Source organism: Mus pahari, chromosome 23 (assembly GCF_900095145.1).
Source record: "Mus pahari chromosome 23, PAHARI_EIJ_v1.1, whole genome shotgun sequence".
NCBI lineage: Eukaryota > Metazoa > Chordata > Mammalia > Rodentia > Muridae > Mus > Mus pahari.
The window spans coordinates 28,249,391-28,263,195 of NC_034612.1; the positions used below are offsets into that span (position 1 = coordinate 28,249,391).

A 13,805-nucleotide genomic window follows, 5' to 3' on the forward strand; every position below is an offset into this window, starting at 1 on the left:
AAATTATATTCTGAATAAATTGTCTTCCCCGGTCCCTTTTACAGCCTTTTCTCCTTTTGATCGCAATTTTCTCTGTGCCTAGTATTGACAGAGAAACTAACAGCCCTCCTTGGGAGGTAAAGGCAAGAGGATCAAAGTTCAAATCCATCCTCAGATACACTGCAGAATTCACGGCCAGGCTGGTTTACATGAGAACCGGTATCAACAACACAACACGCTGAGCGCCCTGAGCTACCAAGTACTGGCAGATGCTCCGCCCATTAACAGCACCAAGTGTACACTGAGCATGCGCCATTCCCCGACGGAAGCCGAGAAGGAAAGGGGCGGGCCGTGGCTGGCGGGCGCGGGGAAAATGGCGGCGGCAGCTGCGGCGGGGGCGAATGGGAGCGGAGGCAGCAGCGGCATGGAAGTGGATGCAGCAGGTAACGGGGTGCGCAGAGCGACTTCTGGAGTTGTCCTTGAGAAGTGGTCCTGAGTACTTCTTAAACCTGGGAGAAGAGACATCTCTCCCAGGATAACGAGGGCAGGGATGGGCGGCCGGGCTCTGCTGGTCCCCTGCTCCCATGTCTGGGGGAAAATGTGTGGGCCCGAGCTCTCATCCGCTATGTTTTCCTTTCACCTGTAACAGTCCCCAGCGTGATGGCCTCCGGAGTGACTGGGAGTGTTTCCGTCGCTCTTCATCCCCTTGTCATCCTTAACATCTCAGACCACTGGATCCGCATGCGCTCCCAGGAGGGGCGGCCTATGCAGGGTGAGTGTTGTGTGTAAATCTCAAAATCTCTTGGAGATTTCCTCCAGTCACTGCCCCCCCCTCCCTTTTTTTCCAAATTATTGTTTCCCCAGTCGTTGATTCACGCTGACTTAAGCGTCTCGGGAAAGGTTTTCGAGATGCTAGTTCCTCACCTATTTTCCTTGCGCTTCTGCTTCTCTACCCTTAGTGATTGGGGCTCTGATCGGGAAGCAGGAGGGGCGAAATATCGAAGTGATGAACTCCTTTGAGCTGCTGTCCCACACCGTGGAAGAGAAGATTATCATTGACAAAGAATATTATTACACCAAGGAGGAGCAGTGTGAGAGGGGAATAGACGTGGGTGGGGAAGGAAAAGTGGGAAGATTTTTGTTTTGTTTTGTTTTTTGTCTTATTAAAGAATAAAAGGCCCGAGGATGTAGGGCAGTGGAGTAAAGTGCTTGCCCTAACATTTGGGAAGCCCAGAGTTCAGTCCTCCGTACCATATAACCCAGGAGATAGAGGCAAGTGGTCAAAAGTTCAAGGTTATCTTCAGCAAGTAAAGGATGAGAGACGAGAGAATAGAAAGATGTAGTTATTTCAAACTAACCCAAAATTTGAGGAGGGAGGGGAAAACCAGTAAGAAAACACCAGGTCCATCAAACTAAGGAAGAGAGGTTTAAAGGAATATTTACTCTGGCCCCTTCTTCTCCAGTTAAACAGGTTTTCAAGGAGCTGGAGTTTCTGGGTTGGTATACCACAGGGGGGCCACCTGACCCCTCAGACATCCACGTCCATAAGCAGGTATAGAAGCTCAAGTGTGTGCATGTTGGGGAAAAGAACAGGTTAGGGAAGAAGCGGTACTGACTTTCTGGGCTTTGCCTTCTCTTCCAGGTTTGTGAGATAATTGAGAGTCCTCTCTTTCTGAAGTTGAACCCTATGACCAAGCACACAGATGTGAGTATTGTTAACGCAACGTCCCCTTTTTCTTGATCATCTGCCACTAAGTCTTTGCCCTAATTTACCCTGACATTATTAGAGAACGCTTGGGTTGAATCTCTACCCTGCTATTTACACCCATCAGTTGTGTGACTTCATCTCTTCAGTGGTGTTTCCATATGCAATGTGTGTAAAACCTAGAGAAAGCATGAGCCAAGTGTGGTGACAATACTTGTAATCAATCTTAGCACTCAGGAGATTGAGGCAGGATTGTGAGTTCAAGGCCAACCTGGCATGTGTGTAAGTTCAAGTGCATTTGCTTTTAGTAAGAGCTGTTCTCTTGTCTCCGTCTGTGTTTTTACAGCTTCCTGTCAGCGTTTTTGAGTCTGTCATCGATATAATCAATGGAGAGGTAATATTTAACCTGCAACCTTCAAATTCTGCTTTTAGCCTGTTTCCTGCATGCCGTACACAGGCATAGGACAACCCTGGGTGTCCGTCCTAGCTTTCCACCTTGGGGCAGACTCACTTGTTTGCCAGGCAGGTTGGCCCGTGAGCCTCTGGGAATTCTGTCTCCACTTCCCATCTTGTTGTAGGGTTCCAGGATTACAGTCACATGCTATCACATCTCACTTAATGTGGGTTCTGAGGCTCTACATTGTGATCCTCAGACTTGTGCAGCAAGTACTCTACCTACTGAGCCATCTGCCTAGACCTGTTTCCTGACTCTCCCTATATGAGAACCCTTTACTCTGCAGGCCACAATGCTGTTTGCTGAGCTCACTTACACTCTGGCCACTGAGGAAGCTGAACGGATCGGTGTAGACCACGTGGCCCGGATGACAGCAACAGGCAGTGGGGAGAACTCCACTGGTAAGGGAGGGGAATTCATTCTTTGGAGGTATGGGTTGGGTGTGGCCACATGCTGCCCTTCATTTGCCCCATTCCCCTGCAGTGGCTGAACATCTGATAGCTCAGCATAGTGCTATCAAGATGCTGCACAGCCGTGTGAAGCTCATTTTAGAATATGTCAAGGCCTCTGAAGCAGGTAGGAGAGGTGCCTGTCACTTTGAACCATTTTTCCTCTCTCCTGGAAAAGTGACAGCATCCACATCAGTGCAGCCTCCTTGTGTCCTTAGGAGAGGTTCCCTTCAACCATGAGATCCTGCGGGAGGCCTATGCCCTATGTCACTGTCTTCCAGTTCTCAGCACTGACAAGTTCAAGACAGACTTTTATGATGTGAGTGTTAACACCCTTGATGGGGAGGTGGGGCACACATCACCTCACAGGTAGGAGGTGAAACTCAGTGTCATTGGCTTATATGAGGGACCCCTGGGGAACTGGTTCTTTCTGTTCCCTCCCAGCAATGCAATGATGTGGGGCTCATGGCCTACCTCGGCACCATCACCAAAACGTGCAACACAATGAACCAGTTTGTGAACAAGTTCAACGTCCTCTACGACCGACAAGGCATTGGCAGGCGAATGCGGGGACTTTTCTTCTGATGACGGTTCTGGAAGGGATGGTGTATGGGGCTCAGACAGCTGTTCCATGGAACCGAGTACCACATTCCCTTTAGAGAAACTCATTAATAAAAGAACAGCCCCTTAGCAGCCCTTCCAGTGGCTTTGTCCTCTTAGGCACCACACTGGTTTCTCAACATGGACTCTTAAGGCAGCTTCACTCAGGCAGGACCCATTTATCAACACCTTGACCACCTACTCACCTTTTAATGTCTTGAGGTGACCCCTTGTTGAAGTAGACAGAATGTGATAGCCTGCTTGCTTCTAGTTCTTGTGTCATGTGATCAATTCACATCACACAGGCCAACTCCACAGAAATGGAAAATTGCTTTCCCAGGCTAATTTCACTGCGTTTCTCAGATAGGAAGGGAAGGAGGGAAGCTGAATCCCATCTTTATAATTGTGGGTATCTCAAGTCCTTGTCTGTATCCCAAAGGTACTGAGGGCGCTATGTACCTCACCCTTAGACCTTCCACTTAAATCAATGCTTGTGCTAGGCACTTTGCTTCACACCGTGGTGTCCTGACCTCTAGATGTGGGGGTCTAACAAACCAAATGTCCAATTACTACAGACTAGAGGAGAGATCGAATTAAACTCTGCAGGTCCTCACCACACCTTATTAACAAGCAAGAGGCAATCAAAACACTTTATTGGCAGAATAAAAAAGTGCAGCATGGGAAAACGAGATTTCTCTGGAGGGAGCATTCAGCATACCCTCTGTAGGCAGGAGGGTGGAAAACCATCAGACAAAGGTGATCTGTGTCCGAGAAGTGTTAACCTGCCAGACATTTAGCTCCTCATATTCATCCAGAGCTGCCTGGAACTGGGCTGGTGTGAAGCCACGAGATATGCAGCGCTGTTCAGCCTCAGAGAAGCGGACACTCCGCCCCCCTGACACCAATTCACGGATGGTGGCAAATATCACATCTGCTGGCCTCTGGGTCCTGAAAGACAAGGATGGAAAAGGTGAAGGTGCGAGGCTACAAACAACACTAGCACTCAGCATCAAAGTCCCGAGGGCAAACTTGTGTGGGTGCAGAAGCCAGCTCAATTAAGCCCAGTGGCCCAATTTCATTCTTCATTAAAATCCTCACCTAGCTGTTTGTCCCTTTTCACCTAGAAGGGAGTCCTTCGACATCTCCATCAACCTTATGGCTTCGTTCACATCTTCCTTCTCCACAATGTCTACCATCCGAAGTCGGGCCTAAGGGGAAGGCACAGAAAAGATTGGGAATAGGAGGGGAGGAGGGGAATGAAGTCAAGGGTCTTTGCTCCAGCTTCAAGCCTGGGCAAGTCACATTTGCCTACTCATTGAACAAATGGGGACTCCTCCCTGCTCCCCACATCTGCAGTGTTGGGCCGGCACTGTCAGACCGAGACAAGTGCAATGCCCAGGGCAGCGTCCAGCAATTGCCCAAGTCTCCGCCTCTCAACACTGGCCAGTCCCGGTGGGTGTTCAGCTGTCCTTTGAGGGAGACCAGACCCTTCTGAACTCCACTAGGCTCCCCATCAAGACACATGGAGCCTGGGGCGCTCAGCTAGGGCCACTGTCAGAGGTTGTGTCCTGGGGGCTCGGGAAGTGCTAGCTCAGCAGTAGGTCAGGTAATTACACTACCTGCACGAACAGCACTTTGGAGCCCCCATGACTAAGGTCCAAGAGGGGAGGACAGAATGGAGATTTCTAAGATCATATCTAGGACATCAGGAATTGATTCAGCAGCCAGCAGCCTTCCCCTCCATGGGCGTTGCATGTGCCCTGCTGGAGCAGCAAGTACCCACAGTGCGGTAGCACAGAGAGGACCACTATCTGCACTGTCAGCACTTTAGTCCCAGCAGGGCTGGTAGGAGGGAAGGAGCCAGCTTGAGGGTCATTAGGTGAGGTGGCAGGCAGGGGTCAGCTTTCCAGCTGACAGGGACCCACCACTCACCAGAGCAGTGGAAAGTCGGAGAATGGCCAGCAGGGTCCGGGCAGAAGTATAGGTGGCATCCTTACTGGCCCGGGCCTCTCGCCTCATCTCCACATATGCTGCAGTGATGTAGTCAGCCAGAGATTCAGGCACTGTGGGCTGTCTCTCGTGGCACATGGCTATGTACCGTCTGTGGGAAACAAGGTTCATGGGAAAGTGGGAAGACAGGCATGCTTTATAGGAGATTTCCCACTTAATAGTCTATGCTGAAGTGGACAGTGAGGGATTTCTCCAAACAGGGCTGCCAGTACACTTCAAGTAACTTCTAACTTTTCAGGAGAATGATATTTACCAAAGCACCTGTATTGGGAGGATTTAACTCATCCCCTTGACAGACTTCGTCATCTGTAGCCATGGAAGCACACATGGCCAAAAAGCTATACCCGCCTAGGACAGGATGAAGATAGTAAGAAAGGTTCTTTTATATACAGGCGGGAAATAGCTTTTGGAGACATCCCCAAAACTACTCAGGTTTCAGAGTAGCTAGGATTATATAAGGCCTGCTGCTCTGTCATCCCAAACCAGAAAAAAGTTTCTGATGACCCCTTGGCTACAGAGAAACCCAGGCTCACTATTCTCAGTCAGGCTCAGCTACTTTGAGGGACTCAAGGCTTTTCAGACACACTTAGCATACATAAGACAATGCCAAGTACTCTTCCCCAGACATACCCGTCTCCACCCCTCCTACCTCATAAGTTTCATGTCCAAAGGTTCAAATTGGGAAGGGGGCTGCCGGCTGTGCTGGTGGACATAGGTGATGTGCTGGGCCAACCTGGAGAGAAGATGGGCAACAGTCTTTAGAGCTTTAACAACACCCTGAGATTTTGACTCAATATCCCCTTTTAGCCCCACCTCTTCTCCAAAGCATGGCAGACAGGCCTCCCAGAAAACCCTCAACATCTCAGCTCCAACCTATCTCCATATCAACTGCAGACAAGTTGAGTGGCTTTCTGATTTTACCTCCCTGCCCCAAAGTCACTAAAATGGGCTGTGTCTATGGGTGCTATATACTTCATTCACCGGAGGTCATTGTCTCTGTCTGGCCGGTCTTGAATCAGCCAGAGGAGGTCGAATCGAGAAAGCAGAGCAGCTGGAAGCTGGATGTTCTGCTCCAAACTGCGGCGGGGATTGTATCGTCCATAGGCAGGATTGGCTGCAGCCAGGATAGAACATCGGGCATTGAGCGTGGTGAGAATTCCTGCCTTGGCAATGGAGATGGTTTGCTGCTCCATAACCTCATGGATGGCTGTGCGGTCAGCCTCGGCCATCTTGTCAAACTCATCAATGCAGCACACGCCCTGGTCGGCCAGCACGAGAGCACCACCCTCTAAAGTCAGTTCTCCACTCACAGAGTCTCTCAACACAGCTGCTGTGAGCCCTACACCAGAGGAGCCCCGGCCTGTTGTGTACTGACCTGCAAAGAGAAACAGCAAGCTGCTGAAGAAAGGAACGGATTTCTCCAGGCCTTCCAGAGGCCTTAGTGTTTATCAATCAAACACCAAGCCTCATTCATCCCTGTCCACACTCACTTCGGGATGCCAGACGGTCAATGTAAGACAGGAGCTGAGATTTGGCCACACCAGGATCCCCCATAAGGCAGATGTGGATGTTTCCTGGCAAATGAGAAGGAAGCCTGAGTGATACTCTTTACCCAAGTTGTCCACCAACAGGGAAGAACACTTGAGACCTAGTCCCTCCCTTCTTAATGTCCACACTACTTCTAAGACACCAACAACCACTAAGCTAAATCATCAACTCTTGTCATTTCCAGACTCGTGGGATATTTTTTTACCCTCTGCCTTCCTAAGTCTCTTGTTCTTCTTACCTCTTATCTTCATGCCTTGAGGAGACTGGTCCACACCACCCACCAGAAGCAGCAGCAATGCCTTCTTCACATCTTCATGTCCATAGATCTCCGGAGCAATAGAAGCAGCCAGCTTTTCATAGAAGTCCTCCTCTGCAAAAATTAAGCCACAGCACTTCCTTCAGTACAAAAGCTAGGATGGAATTCAACTATCAACTTGAGCTAGTGGCCCCTCACCTGCAATCTGCTTCAGCTCCTCTGTGCTCAGCTCTCCGGCCCCAGAGACATCATCCTCACTCTTTGTCATCTTCACAATCCGGTGGGCTTCCAGGTAAGTTTCTGAGAGTAAACCCTGGGCAGAAGAATGCCAGTATATAGGTGCATTCCCTTTAAATTCTCCATTACCAGAGGCCCTGAGAATTTTTTTATCCACAAGTTCCACCTTACTGATTTTAATTTTCTTTTTCTTTTTTTAAATGTATTTTTTTAAAGATTTATTTATTATTATATCTAAGTACACTGTAGCTATCTTCAGACACTCCAGAAGAGGGCATCAGAGCTCATTATAGATGGTTGTGAGCCACTATGTGGTTGCTGGGATTTGAACTCAGGACCTTCGGAAGAGCAGTCAGTGCTCTTAACCACTGAGCCATCTCTCCAGCCCTGATTTTTAATTTTCTAAGGGTGTGAAGAGTGGATGAGGTAGAAAGGCAGCCATTTCCTCATTTCAAAACGCCCTCACCTGTGCCATCTGTTGGAATCCTGTGCGCAGGACTGGCAAGAAGATGCCAGTGACGCTGACATGGTCACCAGGCTGGGCAATTCGTGTGTTCTCACCTTCCAGAACCACTGTGATGCTACGAGGGATGTTTCCCACGGGAACTTGGTCGCTCTAGGAGATGGGGGGTGGGGGAGGGCATGACATAGAGCACATGAGACAAGGAGAAAAGTGAGGCAGACCTGACCCAACTGACCATCACCCCAGAAGATGCCCATTTTATGGTAAGATTCAGTCAGCCCAACCTAGATCACTTCAGGAAGGAAGCTGAGCTCTTATCCTCCTCCCAGTACAACCAGAAAAAAACCTCCTGACTTTCTGATTAAGAGCAAATATAAAAAAAATTCTAGGTAAATCTTTCTTCCTACAATTTCTTAACCAGCTGCAGGACTCATACCCCCTAAACTCACATGTTCTTGAATCTTCATTTCCTGGAATTTAATAAATTTGGAGCCACGAGTCTGTAGGTACAGCCGCCCCCCTGAGCGGTTGGTTTGGCACTCCTGGCTGGGGCACATGATAAGAGGCATGAAGGTGGGAGACTGGATCTAGAAACAAGGAAACAGGAAATCAGGTCTTACAGTTACCACAGTAATCGTCTCTGCTCCGCGTCAGGTCTTTTTTTTCTTTTTTTAAAGATTTATTTATTTATTATATGTAAGTACACTGTAGCCGTCTTCAGACACTCCAGAAGAGATTGTCAGATCTTGTTATGGATGGTTATGAGCCACCATGTGGTTGCTTGGATCTGAACTCTGGACCTTTGGAAGAACAGTCGGGTGCTCTTACCCACTGAGCCATCTCACCAGCCCCCTCTGCGTCAAGACGGTTTCAAAGCATTAACAACTCCACTCAAAATGACCTGAGGTAGCAAATCACTATCAAAGAGTTAAAAAATGAATACCGAAACCACTTTTGCAATAGCCTGGGAGAAAACAACAGACTGTAATCTGTGGAACAAATCATTTGATTCAAGGACAGAGAACATGGGCATATTTTCCTTTTCCCTATTGTATACGTACCGGCTGGTAGGTCTCTGCTCCACACTGATCACAAGTGTATGTGGCCACCACCATCCTGGGCTTGACTTCAGACACACGAGTGACAATGCCACGCACAGTTAACAATTTCCCCACAGAATCGGCTCGTACTTCCCGGATCACTCGAGGCTTGCTGCTACTTGGGCCTTGGAAATACAACTCACTAAGAGAGAAACATTTGTCAGCAAGTCCCTGGAGAGCAAGTCCCTGCCATTTCCCACAGAGATACTCACAATCTACGCATGAGCTCAGAAGGATACTGGTTTTGGGGGTTCCGGACTGCCCCAGGGTCTCTGCTTCGCTGCTCCATCATCAGCCGGTGTTCAATGTAAACATCTAGGACATCCTTATTCACCACCTAAAAAGAAAAAGTGAGGGGCAGGACAGAAAAAGAAAACAGGGCACTAGGCAGAAGAGCTCAGAAACCAGCCACCTACCTCCTTCTCCTTGTACCCAGGCAAAAGCTCTTGTACAACATCAGCAAAGAGTTTTGAGTAGCGCTTGGCATTCTCGCAAATTGAGTCAACCAACTCAGGGTCATCTTCAGCTATATCATCCAGGTCCACATACAGTGCCACTTGTTCCCGATGAGCCAGTTGAACCTGAGATAAAGAAGAGATGGTAACACTTTAGGGTCAAGTTCACCTCACCCACAAAAGCTCTTCTAAGTCACTGGCCTACCTCCAGAGGGGAAAGAACAGAACAGTCCAGCATGGTGGTAGATGTTTATAATCCCAGCACTTAGGATTCAGAAGACAACAGAATGAGGAGCTCAAAGCCAACCTCAGCTATGTAGCTACATAGGGTGTTCTTGTTGCTGGTCTGAGTTACACAAAGACTATCCCTAAAAACCAAGAGCTAGGAATGGATGAGATGGCTCAGCAGGTTAGACATAGCCATCTAGCCAGATGATCTGAGCTTGCTCTCCAGAACACACATGGTGGGAGAACGGACTTCACAAATTGTCCTTTTGACCTCTACACATGCTATGGCATGCCCATGTGAGCACAAACACATAGGAATAAACACAACTAAAACAGCTAAGAAAACCCTAAAGCTAAAAAGACAAAAAACCCAACTCTGCATAAAAACAATCAGAATCAAGACATTCACTGATAGCCATACTCGAGACAACCGTATACAAGTTCTTACATGCCACTCCACTCCCCGTAACCAATCCTGAGACTTACCAACTGGGTCCCATACTTGAACTGCTTCTTTCCAAGCTCATCATCATAATAAAACTCTTGGAGGAACTTCTTAACTTTTTCTACAAATATAAAAATAAAAACCCAATCTTTGCAGTGAGGTGTAAAGACCACTGCTGCCAAGGATTGGAGTTCAATCCCTGGGGCCCACCCACAGGTTGGAAGAGAACAGAGTCCTGCGGGTGTCTAGCACCCAGTTGTAAGCTGTGATATGCCCTGGCAAACGTGCGCTTGACCTCACACACAATAATGTAACAAAAAATAAATAAATAAACAATCACCCTTCCTTTTGGATTCTTTATTTCAAACTCTTTAACAGATACCTAAGAAACCCACTTGCATTTAAGACGGAACCTATGAACAAGTTAGTTAAATGAACATTGAAAACAAATCTACCAAGTTCTCCCCAAAGTAGGCAGTGCTCCTTCTCACAAGTCCGTTTTTACACAGGGAAGAATATAGGTCCTCGGGCAGCTACAAGAGTCTTACCCAACCTTCCCAAGAGAACGCCACTCTCTGTCTTAGCAATCTCAGTTTTTCCAATTCTCTCAGTTCGCTCACAATCGACTTAAGATCCTCGGCGCTCCCTCTACCAGTACAACTCTTTTTCTTCGGCTCCCGCCAGGACGTCCGCCCCTAGGCCTCCTCCGCACTCCTGCCCGGCTCCCGCCACTGCTTCCGCTCTTAGTAAACAAAGAAGCACATGGGCCCAGATTCCAGCCGCCTCACAGCCCAGGATTCCTCCGCCCGAGACGGGTGGCCGTGCGGGGATTGGCCAGAACGCCAAAGGGCCATTCGGGTCCACCACACTGCCACCTTTCGCCGCCGGGCGCTCAGCCTCCCAATTCTAGGCACGCCCCTACCTACTGCAGCTATCCCCCGGCCACCGCGCGGAAGGACACTGTTTACACGCGACAGTCCCAAGATCGGGTAGCGCCACTTCCGCCCGCCTCTACTTCCGCTTGGAGGGCGGCCGAAAACAACCAATCGCGGCGCGTAGCGGTCTGGCAAGCCCCGCCTCCGGACCGCGGCGCGTCTCCAGTGGACGCGGGAATTCACTAGCGCCCCAAGGCGCAGAGACTGGCCCAGTAACCTAGTCCCTCAGGCCGGGTACGGAAGGTTCCACGTCCTCCGGTCTCTACCGAGCGCGACCCTCCTTTATGGACTCCACTGGGTTCTCTCCATAACACAACCACATCATCTTTTCCAAGGACTGCTTCCTCCATCCTTGACGCCCACTGCTTATTCCAGGCGCAGTTCGCCTGTCCTCGGAGTCACAGATCCCGGCTCCCCCCATCCCCAAGACTCCAGCTCCCCTCAACAGGTGTAGGTAGAAAAGTTTCCCTCCGAGGACGCCGCCCCCAGCCCTATGGATCTTTACCTTTTTCGATCGCGTAGTCCTTAAGCGCCATCGCTGACGGGGACGGTGTGGCAGGACCTGAAGGGCCCAAAATTCTCACTCTGGGGAAGCAGAAAACGAACGCGCGGCGGGACGTAGCCGGCCAACCGAAATTGGCGCGAAACGTCGTCGCCCATGTGACCCGTGCGACTGAAAACCGGCCAATCAGATAGGGGGTCCCCAACCGCTGCCAGCCCCTAACTTTAACCAATCACTGGACGAATCTAGATTGAATGACAAGGGGCTAGAGGGCGGGCCGGTGAAAGATTGCTAGATCCTGGCGGGTTGGACACCCTGTTTCCCGCGGTTCAAAACTAATGCTCGCGAGTGTGCGTGTGGGCGGAGTGTTTCTTAAAGCGCCAGCCTCCTTAAAGTGCGGCCTTTTGTTCCGCGTCCGCAAGGCGGGGTGGGTTCAACTTTCACCGTGTTCTTGTCTATCCTCCAGAACCGCCATGATTTCCCAGTTCTTCATTCTGTCTTCCAAGGGGGATCCGCTCATCTATAAAGACTGTATCCTTTGATCCGGGAGACGGGATAGGGTAGCTGGGTAGAAATCGAACCCAGATCAGTCTGTGTCGCCTGCTCCTTAACTATCTTTCCCACCTGTCTAGTCCGCGGGGACAGTGGTGGTGGTGACGTGGCCGAGCTCTTCTACCGGAAGCTGACGGGACTGCCTGGAGGCGAGTCCCCGGTTGTCATGGTAACTACTGTGGTTGGCGTACAGGGCCTTAGAACTGTGGAGGTGGGTGAGTGCCTCATCTCTCCCTGTCAAGGGCGGCTTGGTAGGAAGCTTGGGGGCGGGGGGGGGGGATTCGTTTTTTCCAAGTAAGATAAATTTATTGAGTACTAACAAGAAGCCAGTTACAGAGCCATGCACCCCATTTCTTGACTCTCAACAACTTTGAGGGGAAAATACTACCTTTACGCGTTAGGCGGCCAGGTCTTAGATCTGGGGGGATTGCCCAGAGTCACACTTCCTACCATCACTGGTAGACCTCAGAGTGCCATCTCGCAGGCTACATTACTACAATTCTGGTCTTTTGTTAATGCCTCTGTCCTCAACTCTGTCTCAGTATCACGGTGATCGTCATTTTATTCACATCAGACACAGTGGTCTCTATTTGGTGGCCACAACCTCAGAAAACGTCTCTCCTTTCAGCCTCCTGGAGCTGCTTTCCCGGTGAGTAGGGTTGGGACAGGCCCCTAAGGAGGAGGGCGGAAGAGGGCGTGTGAGGTTTATTCACACATAGTTTGCTGTGTCTCCTTAGGCTAGCTACTCTCTTGGGTGACTACTGTGGCTCACTCAATGAGGGAACCCTCTCACGTAATGTGGCGCTTGTTTACGAACTCCTGGATGAAGTGCTGGTAAAGCCCCAAAACTTCGGTCTTTTTAAGTTTATTTATTCATTTGTGTGTGTATGTATGTATATGTATTTGCCCACATCACTGCACATGTGTGGAGATCAGGTATCTCCTACTTGTTGTAAGATCTGCTTAATCCAATATAAATCTACCATAACTCAAGCACTAGGTCAATGCACGTGACAAAAATGTATTGTAATCAAGCCAATACTGATCAATCAGGGCTGTAGAACAGACTCCTGAACTTGCCTAACATATTTAAAGGATGACACCACGAAGTGAAGGGGAATGGGGTGAGCTGTATCACCGTCCACTCGTATTTTGACATAAGGGTTGGGCAAGGGAGCTTTCACCAGTCAGATTGGGAGTAGCTTTCTGGGCTTGGGAACATGAGCTTAGCTGATCTTGCCAGCGAGATGGAGAAGTTGTTCTTGAGGTGTCTGAACTCAAACAGCTGTTCCCCTAAGTTTCTTTTGCGTGTTCCCAATCAACATACTGTCTAGGCCCCTTGGATTGAACTAAGGTTGGCTTGCTTGATAGCAAGCACCAGCAGAGCTATCTCACAGGACGTCTGTCTGTCTGTCTCCCTGGCTCCCTTTCTCCATGTGTGTGTCCTTCTCTTTCCTGTTGGACAATATCGGGTATTGGTCCTGGCCTTCCACCTTGTTCAAGACAGAGTCCTTTGCTGGTAATGGTGGTGCGTGCCTTTAATATACCAGCATCCAGAGGCAGATGGATCACTTTGATTTTTGAGGCATTCCCAGTTGACATAATGAGTTGGAGGCCAGCCAGGGTTACATAATGAGACCTTGTCTCAAAATCAAAATAGAAGCCGGCCATAGTGGCGCACCCAGGATGCAGAGGCAGGTGAATGAATCTCTTGAGTTCAAGGCCAGCCTGATCTACAGAATGAGTTAGGACAGCCAGGTTACACAGAGAAAAACAATAAAAATAACAAAGAAAAGAAAAGGAAAAGGCAAGCTCCCTGTGCTCTCCAGTGCACGTGCACTAAGCTCACTAGCCTGCGCTCCCTGTGTTCTCCAGTGCACGTGCACT

The 13,805-nt window shown here is 49.4% G+C and overlaps 3 protein-coding genes across 5 annotated transcripts in view; 2 read left to right on the plus strand and 1 right to left on the minus strand.

The window, feature by feature from the left end:
• The first annotated feature begins 322 nt into the window (after window positions 1-322).
• Cops6 (COP9 signalosome subunit 6) lies at window positions 323-3,283 on the plus strand. The gene is made up of 10 exons (XM_021222652.1): window positions 323-422; window positions 629-751; window positions 939-1,070; window positions 1,443-1,531; window positions 1,622-1,684; window positions 2,031-2,078; window positions 2,425-2,539; window positions 2,622-2,714; window positions 2,806-2,906; window positions 3,032-3,283. The coding sequence occupies exons 1-10, from the start codon at window positions 353-355 to the stop codon at window positions 3,170-3,172; spliced, it is 975 nt and encodes a 324-aa protein (XP_021078311.1). The 5' UTR covers window positions 323-352; the 3' UTR covers window positions 3,173-3,283.
• Window positions 3,284-3,823: 540 nt separating this feature from the next.
• Mcm7 (minichromosome maintenance complex component 7) lies at window positions 3,824-12,072 on the minus strand. Of its 3 annotated transcripts, none has more exons than XM_021222630.1 (15): window positions 11,370-12,072; window positions 9,971-10,050; window positions 9,218-9,382; window positions 9,014-9,138; window positions 8,763-8,943; window positions 8,151-8,288; window positions 7,705-7,854; window positions 7,200-7,314; window positions 6,984-7,115; window positions 6,688-6,771; window positions 6,179-6,572; window positions 5,847-5,930; window positions 5,120-5,288; window positions 4,286-4,395; window positions 3,824-4,135 (listed from the first exon to the last, which is right to left on the minus strand). In XM_021222630.1, the coding sequence occupies exons 1-15, from the start codon at window positions 11,398-11,400 to the stop codon at window positions 3,934-3,936; spliced, it is 2,160 nt and encodes a 719-aa protein (XP_021078289.1). In that variant the 5' UTR covers window positions 11,401-12,072; the 3' UTR covers window positions 3,824-3,933. The 3 variants fall into 3 exon arrangements, with proteins under 3 accessions (XP_021078289.1, XP_029389710.1, XP_029389711.1); XM_029533850.1 differs by lacking the exon at window positions 11,370-12,072 and adding an exon at window positions 10,478-10,929; XM_029533851.1 differs by lacking the exon at window positions 11,370-12,072 and adding an exon at window positions 10,852-10,923.
• Ap4m1 (adaptor related protein complex 4 subunit mu 1) overlaps window positions 11,671-13,805 on the plus strand; it is a 7,553-nt gene continuing 5,418 nt past the window's right edge. Inside the window, exons 1-4 of the mRNA XM_021222646.1 lie at window positions 11,671-11,897; window positions 11,999-12,087; window positions 12,461-12,567; window positions 12,656-12,752. Of these exons, the coding sequence (XP_021078305.1) occupies window positions 11,705-11,897; window positions 11,999-12,087; window positions 12,461-12,567; window positions 12,656-12,752 (486 nt within the window). The 5' untranslated portion in view covers window positions 11,671-11,704. The remainder of the gene's footprint in view (window positions 11,898-11,998; window positions 12,088-12,460; window positions 12,568-12,655; window positions 12,753-13,805) is intronic.

Coding starts and splice junctions, on each gene's coding strand:
- Mcm7 (XM_021222630.1), bottom strand. CDS start 11,400: ATGGCGCTTAAGGACTACGCGATCGAAAAAG. Junction 9,383..9,970: donor TCAAGTATGGGACCCAGTTG/GTAAGTCTCAGG, acceptor TCTTTATCTCAG/GTTCAACTGGCTCATCGGGA. Junction 7,315..7,704: donor GATTCCAACAGATGGCACAG/GTGAGGGCGTTT, acceptor TCTTCTGCCCAG/GGTTTACTCTCAGAAACTTA.
- Cops6 (XM_021222652.1), top strand. CDS start 353: ATGGCGGCGGCAGCTGCGGCGGGGGCGAATGGGAGCGGAGGCAGCAGC. Junction 2,079..2,424: donor TCGATATAATCAATGGAGAG/GTAATATTTAAC, acceptor TTTACTCTGCAG/GCCACAATGCTGTTTGCTGA. Junction 2,907..3,031: donor TCAAGACAGACTTTTATGAT/GTGAGTGTTAAC, acceptor GTTCCCTCCCAG/CAATGCAATGATGTGGGGCT.